This window comes from Osmerus mordax, chromosome 12 (genome assembly GCF_038355195.1).
Source record: "Osmerus mordax isolate fOsmMor3 chromosome 12, fOsmMor3.pri, whole genome shotgun sequence".
NCBI classification, from domain to species: Eukaryota; Metazoa; Chordata; class Actinopteri; order Osmeriformes; family Osmeridae; genus Osmerus; species Osmerus mordax.
In genome coordinates, this window is record NC_090061.1 from 16,135,707 (window position 1) to 16,155,903 (window position 20,197).

At 41.0% G+C, this 20,197-nt stretch overlaps 2 protein-coding genes and 1 long non-coding RNA gene across 3 annotated transcripts in view; 1 reads left to right on the forward strand and 2 right to left on the reverse strand.

Annotated features, from left to right (window-relative positions):
• Positions 1–3,222: 3,222 nt before the first annotated feature.
• LOC136954180 (uncharacterized) overlaps positions 3,223–20,197 on the reverse strand; it is a 116,330-nt gene continuing 99,355 nt past the window's right edge. The window contains exon 2 of the long non-coding RNA XR_010878092.1: positions 3,223–3,652. This is a non-coding gene — a long non-coding RNA (uncharacterized lncRNA). The remainder of the gene's footprint in view (positions 3,653–20,197) is intronic.
• Positions 3,223–20,197, reverse strand: part of glod5 (glyoxalase domain containing 5) — a 33,704-nt gene continuing 16,729 nt past the window's right edge. Inside the window, exons 3-4 of the mRNA XM_067247754.1 lie at positions 4,488–4,643; positions 3,223–4,349 (exon numbers count right to left, since the gene is read on the reverse strand). Coding sequence (XP_067103855.1) covers positions 4,206–4,349; positions 4,488–4,643 — 300 coding nt within the window. The 3' untranslated portion in view covers positions 3,223–4,205. The remainder of the gene's footprint in view (positions 4,350–4,487; positions 4,644–20,197) is intronic.
• LOC136954599 (uncharacterized) lies at positions 10,714–17,849 on the forward strand. The gene is made up of 6 exons (XM_067248221.1): positions 10,714–11,028; positions 15,316–16,127; positions 16,163–16,364; positions 16,475–16,630; positions 16,713–16,805; positions 17,525–17,849. The coding sequence occupies exons 3-6, from the start codon at positions 16,200–16,202 to the stop codon at positions 17,831–17,833; spliced, it is 723 nt and encodes a 240-aa protein (XP_067104322.1). The 5' UTR covers positions 10,714–11,028; positions 15,316–16,127; positions 16,163–16,199; the 3' UTR covers positions 17,834–17,849.

The following is a 20,197-nucleotide window of genomic DNA, read 5'->3' on the forward strand; positions in this document are numbered from 1 at the left end:
ACCGGTGTATGGGTCTCTCCCCCGATCCGTCGGTCGGGCCGGAACCCTCTGGACTCCCTCTTTTCAGCGTCGGGGTCACCAGTTGAAGGATTCATATATCTATGTGTCTATTCCAATATGTAATGATAGTATTCAATGACACAAATCTGTGTTCTAGAAAGAGTGGTCTGGAGTCGCAGAGGTCCCATAATATCAGCTTTAATGCAGCAGTTGGAAATCAACAAGTACAGAGCTCTGGGGTTGTCTACGTTTCCCTACCCGCAACAGAGTTTGGGCTGGTTCACGAAGTCCAACTGGCTATCTTTCCCTGCCCCAGCATATAATATGCAGTGCAATTAAAACAGAAAGATGAAAAGAGGGTTGAGCTTGTTCTCTCGTGCATCAGGGAGTTGTTCTTGCCTCCGCGTCCCACCTGCTCGGGTGCCATCTCCACCCAGATTCAAGGTTGTTTCTGAAAATGAAAAGATAGAGACACAAAGAACAGCCTGCTTCCCACACTCAGTGTGAGACCCAATGTTTAAGCCTGAGCACACTTCTAAGTTTCATAACTTTAATAAGCACAATGCATAACTTTAATAAGCACAATACATAACTTTAAGACATGCCTCCTTCATAAATCCTGTTGTTATATTCACTCGTGCACAGTGCCCGTGATGCATTCAGTGATTAAAATGCCACACATATTAATAACTGGGATCATAGTTAGTGCCGTGCCTGATATGCAGCTGGTGATTACAGTTCTAGAATATGTGTTGTAATGTATTATACATTCTTTAATGTTTTAACTATGAATTTGACTATGATAGGTGTGTAAACAATTTGAATTAAATTATGAAATGAAATCATACTCGACCATAACCACATATCTTTAAAAATGCATTGATTTGTCATGGCTCTCCTCCGAGCTTTGACTACTCTCTGACTGTGTGAGTTGGCTCGGCCCTCCCTCATGCAGGATTGACAGGAACAGACGATGATCGTGTGCGCCTTTAAGCCTACAAGTATTTTTTCGTTGTTCTTTGAATTAGTCAATTATTTTAAATACAATTAAAATTAATTATTTCATAATCATTTAGTTTTTATAGGCTGTATTATCTATTAAAAATAGATTAGGCTCTTCAGATATGCGAGCCAGCTCCCGACGTTCACCTTCAAGAGCCGGCTCTTAGAGCCGGATCGTTCGCGAACGACCCATCACTACTCCGAAGCAAGTTAGCTGGTAAATTGATGAAAATCCTTCATTTTTTCATATTTTTACCACCCCATATCAATTGTTATTAGTAGTATTTCATATTGCTAGCTTTAGATAAAGTTTATCATAAGATTATAGCTTGTTTGATTCGAAACGCAGTTAGAGCTAGACTGTAGGTCTAGTATCTAACATAAGCAACACTTTTACTGAAGCTAGCTAGAGAGCACGTGTATCATAACCAGAAGTCAGTAGTCTGTCAAATTAGTTGTAGTTATTGGTGTTCGTTGGCATACAAAGTAAGTCTTCTATAGAGCTCTTATTAGCCTAGTTAGTAGATCGAGCAACAATGAATTGCAGATTAAGGGGTCCGAAGCAAGTTAGCTGGTAAATTCACGAAAATCCTGCATTTTTTCATATTTCAACCACCACCACATATCAATTGTTATTAGTAGTATTTTATATAGCCAGCTTTAGTTAAAGTTTATCGTAAGCTTGTTAGATTTTAAATGCAGTTGGAGTTAGACTGTAGGTCTATGTAAGCAACACTTTTACCGTAGCTAGCTGTACGTGTATCATAGTGTAAGGTATTTTCTTGTGTGCTTTTATTGTGACAGGAGGGGGTTGTGGTTCTGAAGGTTGAGAGAGTGAGAGAAGAATAAAGGGAGACGTGCGGTGCCGTCTTGGTCCAGGCATGGATGGTCCCTTGTCCTTGTTTTACAACCCAGATCTTAATTCAGCTAATGTCTAAAACGCTCGGCTACATTGGTGACAGCGGTGGGATGGATTTAATTATTTTATTTGTTCTCGTTGGGGCCTGTCGTGGCTCTGCTAGCTACGCTACGTCGATGGGCCGTTGTCGGGTGCAGTCGGTTGGCGTTAGCCGTTGCTACCTCCGCGCTGGTTTAGTTTCGTTTTTTTGTTCACAGTTACGGTAGCACAAGTGTTGATTCCGCTCGTTGTGCCTAGGGAGTTTTCTAATTTTAGTTCAAGTTAGAGAGGAAAATAAGAAGAAACGACACAATGTGCAAATCGAAAGAGAGCCAGAAGCACATGGAGGAGGGCAAGATGGACGGGCCCACGCGGAGGGCGTCAGCGAGTGCTGCTCCATCATCTCCTTCGCCATGCTGGCTGATTTCCAAAACTTCCACTGGACCCGCCAGTCTCAGATGCAGTGCCACCTCCAGCTGCAGTACATGTTCTTCCCGAAGATCGATGGGAAGCTGGAGGGAGCCCTGCGGTGGTGGGAACGCCTCGAGACTCCACGCGTCGGCCCTGGGTCTGGTGTACCTGCTGTCGGTGACTGAGCACCTCTCCCGTTCCTGCCTCAACTGGCGTCCGCTTCGCCTGTGTCCATTTAATTTATTCTCATGTACTCTCTGATACATGTATCAGTCATTCTAGTATATTTGGGGGAGTATGTGTGTTTTCTGTCTGTGGGTCACTTGCTCTCTGATACATGTGTCAGTCAATCTGGTATATTTGAGGGAGTATGTGTGTTTTCTGTGTGTGGGTCACTTGCTCTCTGTTACATGTATTAATCTATCTAGTATATTTGGGGGAGTATGGTTGTTTTCTGTTTGTGGGCTTCCTGCCCTTTGTTTGTTGTGTCGGTGATCTCTGGTGTGTTTGGGGGAGCGTGGGTTGTCCTTTGTGTGCATTGGGGTGGCCTTGGTCTGGTTCAGTTAAAGTAAAAGGTTCTCAGCAATGCCGAGTCAGCATGCTGTTGCATGTTCCTGGGTTTGTGCCGTGTTTGTCTGTCCTTTGGAAACGGGACGTTTCTTTTAGGAGGAGGGGAGGTATGTAAGGTATTTTCTTGTGGGCTTTTATTGTGACAGGGGGGGTTGTGGTTCTGAAGGTTGAGAGAGTGAGAGAAGAATAAAGGGAGACGTGCGGTGCCGTCTTGGTCCAGGCATTGATGGTCCCTTGTCCTTGTTTTTCAACCTAGATCTTAATTCAGCTAATGTCTAAAACGCTCGGCTACAATAGCCAGAAGATCACTACAAACAAAATGAGTGGAAGAACACAGGACATATTGTACAATAAAATGTTTTATTGAATGCAGTTGGTTGCCTTGTTTATTCTGTTCTATTTACCAAACAACTTTCTTGTCTTAAATTGAGCAGTTGCTGGTGATAATGGTAAGATTCAACTTGCATCAAGTACTACAAATATAAGTGTTGTTAATGTGGTAAATTGTAAGTGGGCTGATGAATAAGAAAAAGTTATTTACTTCAACAGTCGAAGGTTAAACGTCAAGTGGAACAATATAGTCCTCATTAGGCTACTGTTAAGCTGCAAGGTGAACCACGAAAAGTCTTTTAGAAAATGATTCCCGCTCCACAGTCTGGCATCTACACAATCTGTAGCTCATAAAAAAGAAAGAGTCGTGCTAAGCTACCAAAAAAAAGTTTGTAGCTGAAATTCCAGTCGATTATCGTTGCGTCTATGTTTTATGCAGAACTAGTTTCTTCAGAGCGTAATATGATTTTGGTGGCACGGTTCGACACATGATTGTTCTACACCAATAAGGTAGCTGCTGTAACATTATTTGTCACAATAGGTTCAACAAAAACTGTAATTGAAAAGGTAAATGCAAATGGATAAGTTTTTTAAGGCTGACAAGGAATGTGGAACATATATCTTTAATACAAGTGTATGTCAGTTGATTATCATATATTAGACACAACTAACATATTTAAGCTTTACTGTTCTTTGAGTAACAACGTTGGTAGAAGCTGAAGTGACATGTTATATTCCAAAAATGCTTTTGGGACATAGTGATGACACTTAGTAGTGTCTAAAGTAGGGCAAACAAGCTGAAAACCAATGATTGAGTGAGGACTGCAAACATTTTATGTTTATGTTGTGCAGTTGTTGCAAATAATTTAAGGCACAAGACAGAAAATATATAGCTACACACTATACAGTCTGAGAGGCACCTTCACAATGCTGAACTGGGGGTACTGGAAACGACAAAAAACATTTACTGTCAGAAAACTACATCAGTGACAGTTTAGTAAACCGCCTCCTTTGTAACTTGTACATAGTTGGAGACCTCAATAAGGTTGTGGTCTGGGTCTCTGAAATAGAGGGAGGTAATGGTCCCTACTGCCCCACTCCTCTCCACCGGTCCTTCCTCTACTAACACACCACAGGCCTGCAGAGGGAATAGACACAGAGATAATGAGGTTGATGATTATATAAAGACAAGGACAACACCAATACTTCCCTCCTGGGTGAACAACTTTTACACACAATGTAGGAATACATGATATTATAGTCACAAATCAGCAACCTGAAGGTGTTTAGCCACAATGGTCAGGGGTGTTTTGGTGATGAGACACAGGTCAGCTGACCCAGAAGTGGGACACTTGGCCTTGGGTTCAAACTCCTTGCCCACCTCATGTAGGTTGAACTTCTGCTGCCCAAAACCTAAAGCCTTACGATTCCCCTGGAAGAAGTACACAAATATTTCCATCTAGTAAGTGTGAGAAAGTCAGAATGTCAATCATTTGGCTATTCTACAAATATTAATCACTAGGGGAGTCAGGTGGCTGAGCGGTTAGGGAATCGGGCTAGTAATCTGAAGGTTGCCAGTTCGATTCCCAGCCGTGCAAAATGGTGTTGTGTCCATGGGAAAGGCACTTCACCCTACTTGCCTCGGGGGAATGTCCCTGTACTTACTGTAAGTCGCTCTGGATAAGAGCGTCTGCTAAATGACTAAATGTAAAATGTAATCGAATCCTACCACCTAGACTGTGAGAAATATAGGCAGATTGCCAATAATTCAAAGGCTCGCTGAGGCTGTACTCTTAACAAATACCAATCTAATATTGCCATTTTGTGGACATTATAGGTTGTTTTTACTATTCTTTAGATTAAGGGGAGGCGCCAGATAATTTTTAATGCAGGTGCTGAGGGGGTGCTATCATTGACAGGGGGAGCTGCGCAATTATATCTATATATATATATAAATACTATTAATAAATTAGCAAAACTTGGCCACTCGTAATGCTGATTTGAATGGAACTGCAGTTGTGCTAGCTGCTGTCTCTGCATCCACGGCAAACGCATTGATCAGCGGACTGCTCCGTGTCAGACTCCGTACAATTAACATCTGATTCTCCGATCGTATTTTCCAGAAATTATTTTTGGGGGTGCTATCGGGGTGCTTTGGTCTTTCTTGGGGGTGCTGAATCACCTGCTAGCCTCTCCCCAGCGCCGCCCATGTTTAGATTTGTGGAAGTGAGGGAGATGTAAATTACCCACCTTACCGAATTGCAAATGGTAAAATGAAATGTATTTTTGTTTGACATTTAATTAATTGACAATGTCATACTGAAACTCAATTAATTGTAAGGTAACTTTGGTTTTATATTTAGAAATATGTTTAAGAAAATGTTTTTTTCTTCATATTTTTGGTATTAAATCACACACATTTGTTTGAGCCACCTTTCGCTGCAATAACCTCTTAAAGGGCCCATATTTCTTGGCAGATTACTCAAGGTTCCAGGGCTGGACTGGGACAAAAAATCGTCACTGGCATTTTTGGCCCAGGCGGCCCACACCCACCGTGATTGGTCAGACGCATTCTATTATATGAGTTGCCTAGTGTTCTGCGTTCATGTGATAGTCTTGGATCCTTCAAGAGGGGTCTCAAGATTTATCTGTTGATCTTACACTTAAAGAATTAATTAATTCTTAGAGTTATGATTTGTATATATATATTTTGTCGCTTTGGACAAAAGTGTCTGCTAAATGCAATAACCACAACCCTTCCCAAAAGCTACAATAAAGCTGAGAGTAGTATATGCCCTGGAAAAGAGCATCAATACAAGAGAAGCAGTGTACTCACTCACTTTTTATTGACGATTTGGAGGCCATATAGTACACAATGTCCATACTCAAGTGCAAATAACAGTGGAAAGCTGCATTGCCCTCTGAACAGCACTGGATTATTACCATACAGATACCTTTTGATACCATTTTACCTATGCTTGGTGGCCGCAGTGGTTAAAATAGGGTAACCTAGTAGTACTGTGTCCTCCAATTTAGCTAGATAGATCATTTATTTTGCGTGGTATATTCCCATAATCTTCCCCTTCACTACTTTATTCAGTATTATTCTCGTTATTGGATTTTTGCAGCTACGACGTAAGGTGCACATAACACACACACACAGCCTCCCTTCCTTCCTGAGAGTCCCCTGTTAATTTGCCTACTCCTTACCACGTTGTCAACTACTCTTTCTTCCATCTTTTCCTCACACGCTCGCATGGCCCTGTCATGGTCACTCTCCTCCTCCTCGGCTTCTTCCCTGACCCTGTCAGTATGTTTCTGCCTCTCTGAGCCAGCCACCAATCCTCCTTCCTCTACAGGTAATGCTGATGTTGAAGCAGCTAAAGCCCCCCCAAACATGTTCGAAATGTTTGCACATTTTGTGGCATTCGCCTGTAGATTTTTTTTATTTTTGTCCCTTAACTTTTCTGCGCCTTCCTTGCGCTTGGATGGTCATTTCTCCATTTTAGCGATGCTAAACTTTAACGATGCTAAACCAGCATAAGCATTAGCCACCAGCTCGTGTCTCAGGGACTGCGGGAGGCGATATTATGAATCAGGGGAAGGGGGTTCCTGGATTTGATTGGGTCAGGCCAGTGCCAATAAAGAAAATTAACCAATGGGCCGCTGTCAGTTCTTTATGGGCCGGCCCGACCCAAAAAATATTAACCAATGGGCCTGGCCGCTGTCAGTTCTTTATGGACCGGACCAAATTATATTGGCGATTCGTCCCAAAAGTGCGTCGGCCCACCGGACAAATGCTCGGGCTTGCGCTACACATACTGTTCATACGGAAAGTTTGCAGACCCTTTCAAGTTTTCCAGATGTTTATGTCTCAGACTTATCTTAAAATGGATCAAATAAAAACATTTTACTCATCAATCTAAACACAATGCTCTAACAAATCAAAAAACAATTGTTTGAGTATTGTGTGAACTCTGTGGTCTCAAAGTGATTGATGGCCTCTGTTTCTCTTATGATAAGTAAAAGAAGCATAATAAGCTTCTCGACCACAAAGTCGAGGTTGAGGGTTGGCCTTAGGTGCTAGGTGGTGTGATGCAGCTTCCACTTACTGATAGATTCTTGATCCTGGAATCTTGTGATGTACTAACACTTTTGATACTATTTTGTACTCAAAATAAGTGCCCAAGGACATTAGATAACAAGTAAACGATTTGTTGGAGAAATTATTATATACCTATACTTTTAAACCAATGTAGCTCATTGTAATGCTGTACGCAACACTGGTAAGAAACATTTTACATTTCACCGCTGTTTAGGAAGCCAAACAGCGACAGTACATTTTCGGCACACTTTATCAAAAGTCCAAGATTAGTTTTTCAATTGGTGAAACAATCTGACTATCAACCTGAACTGCCACAACCTAAACTGTAGCCTATGCCAATCTCTTCATGAAGGTCTCCTCTACAGGGCTGTGAAACGAGTACCCCTGTTTTAGAGCTAAATTCTAAGCATTACAAACTGCCCTTCGCTCTATCTAGCTAGTTTCTCTATTATCGGCACAAAAAAATAGGGACAGCAGGGAAAATTGTCCCTCATTTTCGCTTATTTAATCCGATCAACCTCATAATCCGTTTCCATATAGTTGAAACGTAGGCCTATATCTACGAATGTGTAGTCTCAAATACACATAAAGAAAATGTTTTCAATTCAGGCGCATTCAAACAATCCCCTCAGTGAAGTTTAACTAGCAACAGCAGCAGTGACTGACCTTCAGTGACAGGTGGGGGGAGGTGCACAAAGGACACACGTATTAGTGGAATCGAGCTTCCAACTTTTGTTTTGACACACAGTAATTTGGAGCAGATAAACATCTAAAAACATGCAGGGCTACAGCAGGCCCAAGGACCAGGATCAATGACAGCATTGAGAGAGGCTGATATAGAGCGAGAATTAGAGAAGCTGACAAAGTTCAATACGCTTTTCCCTACTTGGATTGATTCCAGTAACCTTGTTATATTATCCAGTTTTCCCTAAATAAATGTCAAGCTTATTTATGTTTTTGGAGGCATATTTTCAGTTTGCAGATGGTCATGTTGGAATAGGGATTCCAGCTGAGCTGGGATTGGCCATCTTGATGGCCAATCCCAGCGGCAGATTTAGTGGGAATTCTAGCCAGTGCCGCGCTAGGCTTTGCCCATGCAGTGAAACGCCGAAGAAGGGAAAAGCGAGCGGGAGCGCTAGTTCGGCTACGCAGACGTGAAATCCGAACAGTGCTTCCAAGTTTTTTCCTCTCCAACGTACGTTCACTGTGCAATAAAATGGACGAACTTCAGCTACTGATGGTGAAAAACAGAGACTTTCTTTCATCTTCGGTTTTGTGCTTCACGGAGACATGGCTGTGCGATTTGATCCCAGACACCGCATTACATCTGGCAGGCTTTCAACTCGTGAAAACTGACCGGGAGACTGCACTCTCCGGCAAAACCAAAGGCGGTGGTATTTGTTTCTACATCAACAGTGGCTGGTGTGTAGATGTGACAGTGATTCTGCAACATTGTTCTCCGGATCTGGAATCATTATTTATAAACTGTAAACCTTTTTAGTCGCCACTAGGGATGCGTATTGATAAGATAAGAAACGATTCCGACTCCTTATCAATTCCTGCTTATCGATTCGATTCCTTATCGATTCTCTTATCGATGTTACCCTCTACAGCCAACTAGGTCTGTGCGTCCTGCACCCCCCCACACACACACTCGTTCTAAACGAATTTCTCAAACTGGCTTTGACTGGCTCTGAAATGAGCTAATACCTACCACCTCTAGGCCTCTTCAGGCCTCTGTTTTCAAAACAAAATCTAGTCGGAGATAGAAACTTTCAGTTTCCTTGTGTTCAAGCTTCTATTACTCAACACCAGTAGGATTTACAGGGGTCCTAACAACAGGGGAAATAACTTCAGTGTCACCTTTCAAAAGAGACCATTTACATGCATGGACTCCAAATGGTTCAACAACAGCTTTCAATGTACTTTGGGTATGTTGTTTAGGCGTTTTCAGGCACATTTAACAGGACTATTAAAAGGTTAAACAATTAAAATGCTAAGTTTAATAATGGATTAAAAATCGATATGCTCAGTTTAATAATGCAACACGCGAACGTTTGCTGATAACACACGCCACCCCGATAACGTGAAATGATCAATAAGATCAATACTAATGGGAGACGAATGCCGGAGCTAAAATGTATGATTCAAACGACGGGACAGAAGATAACTAGATCGACTACACAGAATAAAGGCAAATTGCTTCACACAGTAACAAGTGGTTGTAATCACTTTTGAGCAGTTTAGCTCTACCTTAGATAGTTAGAGATGAAGCGCCAACGTTAGCTGCGCTGCTGCATGCATCGAACACATATGACCTTCCAGTAACTTTATTCCATGCTGTGTGTTCAAATGCTTCTTCATACACTGAAAAAAAGGAAACTGGCTGGTTATTGAATTTACAAAACTTTAACATGTAATTTGAACAATATTGTTTCATGTTTCAAAGGTGAACGTGATTAAATCATGTACGATTTGCATAAAATTCAACAACTTAACAGTTGTTAGATTCAGTCGTGTTGAGATAACGTGATAAAATCTAGCCAAACTGATGTTGCACTCTATGGACTCGTGAGATCACGAGATAACGCGAGAACACAACCCATATGCCCGGGAAAAATAACGGCAGTTGGAGAAGACGGCAATTGAGAAGATGAAGTCTGGTTGCGCGAGTTCAGTTTTGATAAGGTAAGATTAAATCTGTTTTTATGCATTGAAATACTAACGAAACGACGTTCCTAAAGTAATCAGCAGCTTGTTCATCATATGCAGCAATATTTGGCTTTTAATTTTTTTTTTATCAGCCTTTTAATGTCATGTTGGCTAACGTGCTGGTGTTAGCCTAGCTAGCTAGTTAGCTGGCACTTAACTAATCACGGTGTTTTCTACCTTTTGCTGCCCGTCGACCCGTGCACAGAGTTTTAGTTACACATTTTGCATCTCCTAGGCATCTAGGTGTCATGCCGATTATATTTTATTTTTTTCGCCTAAAGTGGCTAATCGTAGGCACAAATGTCACGTGTGGCGTGTGGTAAATTACAGCCGATGCGTTGCTAAAGCCCCGGTAAAGGTAGACTAATCAAAATGTCCGCTAAAATATGGGCAAACTTAGGTCTCACAGGGTCTCAAACGGTAGTCTGTTGCATTTTGCTGCTTGTGCTGGTGTAAAAATGCATATGATTTGTAGTTTCAGATACTAGTTAAGAAAGTATTTTTAAGTTGAGTTATGTTTCCTTACATGCTCAAGTTGTCCGCTGTATCATGCTTTCATTGCTCTAGTTTATCTGTATTGTCCATAAATCATGGTGATCTCGCATGTGCAATGTGCCATTGTTCTGAACACACGTGCTTGTGCGGAGGATGCTGACATGAAAATGTATCGGGGCAACTAACGTTAGCACAGTTCATATCATTAAAAATATTTTATTTTATATTTTATATTTTATTGTATAGTTTATTTTAATCTAATTCCACTTAGTATTGCTAGTTATGTACCCTTAGTATAGTTAGTCCTCATCTTTAAATTTTAGATTCCTATATGCTTAATGTTTGCACCTTCCTGCCAAAGCAAATTCCTTGTCTGTGCAAACTTTCATGGCGAATAAAACCCATTCTGATTAATGGGAAGTCTTTGTTTTGGTTCACCTCACTGATTCTAAATATTTCCTTTCAAATAGGATCCTATTTGAACAGCAAACAATCAAATACTTTGGTAAGTGTCATATTTATTTTCTTTTGTGTTGCTGTTAAAACCCCAAATACGCTTTTTTTAATGTATATTTCCCAAAATAATTGAAAGTTACAGATGGAAAAATCTAGTATGTTTGTTTCTCAATTGTTTATACGTGAAAATGGACCTACTCCCACAGACATTGCCATTTTAAACAACCTTTAACAGTATCAGAAAATATTAAAAGATGATGTCATCTTTGATGTGTCATTTGATCTCGGATGTAACAAGCAACATACGAAGGACAGACCCCTGATCTTAAATGATAAGAAAAATTACTGTCAGTAATGTTGAGCTTGATATACTTTATGTTACAGGGCTGGGTGGTTGGAATGTGGAGATGTAAGGGGTGTCAAGCAACTCTGTCAAGTAGGCTCAAGCTTTTGCATCACTACAAGTTAAAGCATCCACATTTTGGACGTAGTTCTCGCTTTCCATGTACATACCTGCACTGTCCATGCACATTTAAGACGTGGAATGCCCTTATTGTCCACCAGAGTAAAATCCACTCAACAGAAGCCACTCACAAGGAGGAAGCAATATTCAGTTGTCACCTTTGTGCTTGTAGTGATTTAGCATCAGAGAGGGATTATTTTGCTCATATATACACACATCTCAAAAGAAATGAGACAGTCAATTGTATGTTTTTAGGCTGTGACTTTAAAGCAAACATTTATTGTACGTTTAAATCACACAAAAACCGAAAACACTGCCATCATACATGGGTTGATTTTAAACCTGGAGTAGTTAGTACTACTTGGATATCATCTGTGAATGAATTGGAGACAAATAGTCAGGAGTGTGTAGAACAGTCAGATACTGCCATTGCTTCAAATAGTTATCATATTGAGGACTTACAGAAGGTCATAGAGCAAAGATTTGCAGCTGCTTTGCTGAACTTGGAGCATTTGGTCCATGTGCCAAGCTCAGCTGTCGATGTTTTTTTAGGGGAACTCCATCATTTGATTGGTGCACCTGTTTCGTTATCTTGTGACATTGTAAGGGAAATATTTCATCAGCGAAACATCCCTGTCGATGAACTTATAATTAGAGAAACTGTTACTGCAATTTGTTGTGGTAATCCTGTGCAAAGGTCCATACAAAAAGGTGGCCCTCTAAGTACCGCATATCTGCGTCAGCAGTATTACAAGGAGAACTTCAGTGTTGTAGAGGCAGTTGAATACATTCTTGATGCAAAAAACAAACGCAGTTTCCAATATGTCCCAATATTGAAGTCCTTACAGCAGCTGTTAAGTAGAGGGGATATCATTGATAAAATTGTTGAGGGCCATCAAAGACAGGAGAGCACATATTCTGGCGTGTCATATAAGTACAGGTCCTCAAAAGATGGTTCCCTATTTAAGGAAAATAGTTTCTTCTCTGGATGAAAGCCAAGAATCATCCTAACTTTTTATGTGGATGACTTTGAAACGTGTAACCCCCTTGGCACCTCGCGGAAAAAACACAAGCTTTGTGCGGTATATTGGGTATTGGCTAACTTGCCTCCTGGGTCTCATTCCTCGTTATCATCTATCTACTTGTCAGTTTTGTGCAAATCCGATGATGTTAAAACCTATGGTTATGATAAAGTCTTTGAACCTCTCCTACAAGATCTGAAAACTCTGGAGGAGCTGGGTGTTTATGTCCCGCTGTTAGGTGAATCAGTTAAAGGTACTGTACTCAGTGTAGTGGCTGACAACCTGGGAGTGCACGGAGTTGCAGGATTTTTGGAGAGTTTTTCGGTGGAACACTGTTGCAGATATTGCACAGGAAAAAACACTGATTTTCAGCTACATTCTGTTGCATCTGGTGCGTTCAGTCTGAGAACAAAGGAGCTTCATCAAGCCCATGTCAAACAGGCCCAAGATACAGGTACACATTGTTGTGGGGTGAAAAAAGAATGCTTCTTCACAAAACACCTGTCTCATTTTCATGTTATCTTTGGCTATCCACCTGATCTTGCCCACGATGTTTTTGAAGGTATAATCCCAGTCGAGCTAGCTCAATGTTTAACGGTGCTTATGTCCAGAAAGCTTTTCACATTAGGTGACCTGAACAATGCCATTCTGAAGTTTCCCTACAAATGGGTTGACAAGACTAACAAACCTCATGTAGTGTCACAAAGTTTCTCCAGCAGAAAAACGGTGGGGGGAAATGCTCATGAAAACTGGAGCCTGCTCCGGTTTTTACCTTTTTTGGTTGGATCACTTGTACCTGAAGATGAGCCTGCGTGGCTTGTTCTCATGGACCTGAAGGACATCACATAGCTTGTTGTTGCCCCTGTGCATAGTGATGACTCGCTTGCATTTTTAGAAGGTAAAATCGTAGAGCACCGGCAAAGATACAAAGAGTTGTTCCCAGACACCAGGCTGCGACCAAAACACCATTATTTGGAACACTACCCTCAGATGATTAGGCTGTTTGGTCCAGTTGTCAACCAGTGGACAATGCGCTTTGAGGCTAAGCATAGTTTTTTCAAGAAGGTTATCAGACACACAAGCTGCTTCAAGAACGTGCCCCTCTCATTAGCCTCGAAGCATCAGATGATGATTGCTTACCATCTGTGCTCTCCATGTCTGAGCAAGCCTGACCTAGAGGTCTCAGCTGTATCCACTGTACCAGTACACTTACTCAAAGAGGAGATAGCACAAGCCATCAGGCAAAAGTTCCCTGACACACCTGAGGTTCACCTCGCACAGTGTGTGACAACTAAGGGCATAACCTATAGGAAGGGAATGATACTGGCCCACAAAGCAGCAGGCGGATTGCCTGAATTTAGTGAAATTGACCAAATCTGTATTTTACATGAGAGAGTATTTTACATTGTGAAAGAGCTCAGTGGTTGGTACAGAGAGCATTATAGAGCCTTTGAACTCAGCCAACCACACATCAGTACATTCACTTTTGTGGCACCCAGTGAACTCAGTGATACTTATCCACTTGTTGAGTACAAGATTGGATCAGTCCGCATGGTGACTTTAAAAAGTCATATAGAAATACAAGGTGAGCTAGCAATGGAGTTGGAGGGGTATGATGATTTGCTTTTGTCTACGTTGGTAAATGTGGTTATGTGATTGTGCAGCTTTTTATATTCTTCCTGCATATTGTTGTGGAAAAAACCACACTGTTGTAATTATGAAGATGGGTAATGATTATGGATTCATATGATTTAAAATTAAACTCTTAATCACCTCTTTATGCTATATTACTGGAAATCATGTGCAAAGCTGTTGACTGATTTATTATTACCACTAAAACGTTGAAGATATTAAGCCCAAAGTGTGAAGATCTGGATAATTAGGGGCTGAGTGGGGTAGAAGACTGTGTATATGCTTCTTTCATAGAAGATATGAAGGCCCAGTTGTAACACATGAGGCATATTTATGGCCCTATGCCCAGCAAAGTAGTATAGCTGTTGTTCAAGGACAGAGCAGGCCTAAAAATGGGAGAGTTTTCTATGCAAAAAAGCCATCAGGGTAAGAATGCATAATGCATTCTGTGACCAACAAGTAGGGCTGAACGATTAATTGCATCTGCGATTTTACTTAAGTCACGTGACAGAAATGGATCAGAAATGTTCAGACTGTGTTTATTTTTCTTTTAAGATTTAACCTTTAGAAGCGTGAGTTCTAAATATTTCCGACGGTCCCCACAGCGCAAGCTTTTTTTTCAAACGGTAGCTAGCTAGCTTTAGTTAAGAAAGTGCTACGAACATGTTATTAGCCTACGTTTAGCTTAGATTTACCAAAATATTTTCGAAGAGGTACAGGCGGTATGTTTTCCTTAATTTATTTTACTTTGTGTGTTATTTTGCTGACTGGAGATCAGTAGTATATATCTATATTTATTAATAATAAATTATATAATAATCGCATATTAAATTGCAATATTAGTAAAAATAATCGCAATTAGCTTATTTTTCTAAATCATTCATCCCTACCAATAAGTATTGTACCAATGGCAGAACAACAAATAATAGGGAAAATATATAAGAGAAATGTCCGGAGAGAAATTCCAGTCTGATCCCGGGATCTTGCTCACGTTTGTTGGAATCTCTGTCAGTCTGAATTCTAATAAACACTTTGCATTAAACTTTGCTGAGTTCCAGTGCTGTTTCAAACTTTGAGAATTGGTTGAAGACGTAGATTTTGTCACTACAATATCTATCTAATGCAATGCTTGTTCTAACCTACTATATTTCTTAATTGTATCACAAGGTGTTCGCAGATCCTAAACATGTCTGAATTGTTTTTGTGTGTGTGTTTGCAGAGTAAACGGCTGTGAAGATGGGGACTCCTGTGATCCTTAAGATCCACTTGACTGATAGCAGCTCTCAGAGGTTGACTCTCCCCCATGGACTCCCTGCATCTGTTGATGAACTTTTAGAGAATGTGAAGAAACAGTGTGGACTTCAGGGCAATTTTAGACTTCAGTTTATGGATTCCTTGTTCGGAAATGAGTTCCTTAACCTTACCTCAATGTCAGAAGTACAAGACAGAGGTACTCTTAAAGTAATTGACATGTCAAGGCCCACCACTATGCAGCATGATGATGAGAGGTCTACAGTTCTCAATCCAGCCTTAAATCCACAAGCATTCAGTCCTTCCTGGGACTCTTCGTCCCTTTCAGGTGGATCTGTAGATACAGATATACTGTCATCAAATGAGTCTACAAGCTCACGGTCCACTTGGCCTGCTGTCTTTCATGTGCCTAAGTTCTCCTACGATTCAGAAATAAAACTTCAGCAGGCAAGTTTAGCTTATATTGAAAATGGCACAGTACTTATTCCAGATCCTAAGTTGAAGTCGGCCATTCTTGAAAGTTTGGTGCAGGAAATTGTGCAGTATAAAGTTTATGTCACTGATAAGGAGATGGAACAGGTAGCCCAGAGTCTCATCAAGACACATCCATGTTTAACTGAGAAGGGGTCCTCTTCTGGATGTGGTGGATGGAAGACCAGTTTAAAATACAAACTATCCAACTACCGCACACAATTGAGAAAGCTAGGCTGCCCGGAAGTGACAGTGAACTCTTTAAAAAACAAGCCTGCAGGGAAGCGCAGTGCAGCCTTTGGTGTCAAAAAGGCAAAGAGAGCGGAGGTGAATTTTTGCCCAGCATATCCATCAGCAGAAACTGAGGAAAGTCTGGAGGCCATGCAGAAAGCTCTACTCTTGGATGTAAAGAAGAGAGACAACAGAGAGGTTGTGAAACTCAAGATGGAAAATACTTTTGCACACAGAAGACATGAAATTGTTCGTGATGCACCAATGGTGGAGGATTTCATGGCAAGTTGGCCTGCTCTGTTTGACGTCAGTGAGGTAAGGCTTATGCTGTTTTTTTTATCTTTGGTCTACTGTATGTGTGATGGCTTTATCCCTGATGATTACCATTTTAACCTAATTCCTTTGTGCTTATTATCTGTTTTCAGATCAATGCTGAATTCAAGAGAATCACCACTGTCCCACTTCAATCCAAGTTTCTGTCTCAGCTTGACCTCCACTCTGACAAGCTGATAAAGCTCTTTGAAAAGAGAGGAGGACAGCTAGGGGAAAGACTCAAAACAATCAAAGCACAAATGGCTGATGTAAGTAGGCAGTGTACACCAGTAGTTCACTTCAAAATGAAACAAGTGCTAAACTAAGAAGCTAATAAAAAAAATCTTTCAGTTTGATGATATAGATGCCGGACGAGAGTATATCATCAAGGGAATCTGTATCTACATGGGTGAAGATCCAGAAAACCTTGTGAAGCAATATGTGGTATGTGTTGTGTGCTTACGACTCCCTTTTTGTTCTCCTGATTGATCACTTGGGCTGAAATGATTTATTGATTCATAGAAAATATATTGATTTATTATTTTGATAATCTATTAAAATGATCTGTTTAATAGTATTATACAATCAATATTTAAAGGTCCCATGGAATGAAAACTTCACTTTATGAGTTTTTTTTAACATTAATGAGTTCCCCTACCGAAGCATGTCAGTTTGCACCGCCTCTCTCCTCCATTAGCATTTAAAGCTACAGACACAGAAACGGCACGTCCTAAGGAAAGCTCATTGTGGGACTGGCTCGTAGTGGCTGTAATTCTGCTCCAAGGCTGAATTTCGGGAAAGAGACTTGAGATACAGTATTAGGGGACCACTAAGGCCTATATATAAGCATCCAAAAACAGCATGCCATGGGACCTTTAACAAATCTGAGACATGACTTTAGACTGGCTAGTTGTGATGGGTATGTGATTATTTTCAATGTATTTTCTTTATAAGTCATTGACTATTTAACATTTGTCACATTATTTAAATAAACAAGAAAACATCCCAAGTTTAATTGGTTAAATTAATTGTAGTTACAGCACTATATATCTTCCCACACTCAACTACTGTTCTGTCAACAAAAAAAATTGTCTCTGTGATTCAATGTTTATTAATTTGTTTCTCGATTGGTCTCATTTACTGGCCTTTTTTTTTTATTACAGGGCATGGGTGAAGACGCGATCAATGAGGCCATGGAAGACACGACTGTGGGAATTTATGTTCTGAAAGAACATCCTTGTGATGAACCAGAGAACATCGGCATTGTCCTTGAAGGCATCAAGGTGTTGCAAGAACTGGACAATGTAGCATTAGCGGTTGCAATGCTTTTTGGACTAATGTATGCCCTTAACTTCAGCTACCCTGCTGACCTTCGTTATACTTTTGAGGTCATTCAAAAAATTCTGATGGAACTTGATGGAGGGAAACCTTCAAACAAAGCACTTGCTTTAAAAAATAGGCTCTTCCAGTAAAAGGGTCAGAGAGACTGTGCCGTCAGCCAAACGGTGTAGTTGTTCCTAAAAGCATCGTTTAGGCTAGTTTTGTTTGTTTGAATTAAATGGACAGGAACTGGACAGGATTTGCGTCTCTTTTTTCTCTCTCTAGAAAACAGGCTCTTTTAGAAAAAACTTACCTGTCAGCAATAAACCAAAAGGCATCTTTGGTACTGCTATACCAGATGAACCACTTTTTCCTTATGAAAATAATTTTAAGAGAAAACATTGTTCTCTTTGTGTTTATTCCTCAGGAAAACCCTGAAGGTACCCTTTAAGCTTCTTCTTCTGTATTCTAAATTGTAATACACAACTTGAGTACAAAACTCTGACTCTGCCTTTTTTGTCAATGCAAATCATTTCAACATACAACTGTATTTACATACACACGCAACAAGGAACCGATGGCTACAATACATTTGGATAGAGCTAACTTTTACAAATCATGTTAGATTTAAAGACCCCACTCGGGTACCAGGGACATGATGCAATTGCCTTAAATTTACATAATACCAGCTTACAGAAATCAAGTTGCAGTTACACTCTAAAATCAGGTATCCTGGACATGATGCAATTACTCAACATTACACAATATATTCATATTACTGTGACGTAAAAATAATATGTTGAATTAACAAAATTTTAATAGACAGTCTAAAGAGAATAAAATGTGTTGGTTTGACAAGAAATAAGTAATAGAGAGAGAGAGAAAAGGTGTGTCTGTTAGCCACATTCTGATCATGTGGGACCGATGTACACATTAAAATCTAGTAAATTCTAAAGATTTTTTTTTCAGTGTATTTGTAGTATTTCCTCCCTTCGACGAAATAGACTTTTTACACGCGTTACAAGTGGCGTTGTTGTCATTTTGTGTGTGAAATACAACCAAACTTTAGAACGCAAATTCTTCCTAGTGGCCATGTTTGCTGCAGTCTGTCTTCGTGCATGCGTGCGCAAACTTTTATAGTTTATTCAGACAGACGTTCGCGTTTCCCATTATTAAACTGAGCATATCGATTTTTAATCCATTATTAAACTTAGCATTTTAATTGTTTAACGGGACAGAGAATCGTTAACAGAATCGTTAAGGAATTTTGCTAACGATTCCAAGGAATCGATTCACTGGGAACCGGTTCTAAACAAGAACCGGTTCTCGATACCCATCCCTACTCGCCACGAGAATTTGTGTCACTCATTTTGGTCGGAGTTTACATGGCACCGGGTCCACAGGTTAAAGTGGCCCAACACATGGTCGCCGACCAGATTCTGAGTGTGGAGCGAGCAAACCCAGATTCCCTTGTTATCGTACTCGGCGACTTTAACAAAGGTAATCTCAGCCACGACCTCCCTAAATACAGACAATTCATCAAATGCCCAACCAGAGAAGAGAACACTCTGAATCACTGCTACACTACAGTCAGTAGAGCCTACCACGCCGTCCCTCGTGCAGCACTTGGTCACTCTGACCATACCATGCTCCATCTGATTCCTGCATACAGGCACAAATTAAAGCTCTGTAAACCTGTTGTGAGGACATCAAAACAGTGGACCAGTGAGGCTATGGAGGATCTGCGGGCGTGCTTGGACTGTACTGACTGGGATATGTTCACGACTGCTACCAATAGTCTGGATGAACTCACAGAGGCTGTGACATCATACATCAGATTCTGTGAGGACTGCTGTATTCCAACACGCACCAGGGTGAACTTCAACAACGACAAGCCCTGGTTCTCAGCAGAGCTCAGAAGGTTGAGGTCAGAGAAGGAGGAAGCATTTAGGAGTGGGGATAGAGACAGATTCAAGGAGTCGAAGAACAGGTTTAGCAAGGCGGTGAGAGAGGCTAAACGACTGTACTCAGAGAGACTGAAGCGCCAGTTCTCTGCTAACGACTGCTTATGTCTGGAGAGGGCTCAGGCAGATTACCAACTACAAGCCCAGTGCCCCCCATTCCACTAACGACTCCTGCCTGGCCAACGACCTGAATGAGTTCTACTGTAGATTTGAAAGACAATTGGACTGTCCTTAACTACCCCTTCCCACCCATGAGGCCTCCTCCCTCACCCCCTCTACAGTGACGACTCTCTCCATTCAGGAGGGTGAAGTTAACAGACTTTTCAAGAGGCAGAAATTCCCCCGCAAAGCAGCTGGGCCGGGCTCTGTCTCTCCTGCCACCCTCAAGCACTGCGCTGACCAGCTGTCTCGGGTGTTCACCTACATCTTTAACACCTCCCTGGAGACATGCCATGTGCCAGCCTGTCTCAAGTCCTCCACCATTATCCCTGTGCCCAAAAAGCCAAGGCCAACAGGACTCAATGACTACAGACCCGTCGCCCTGACCTCTGT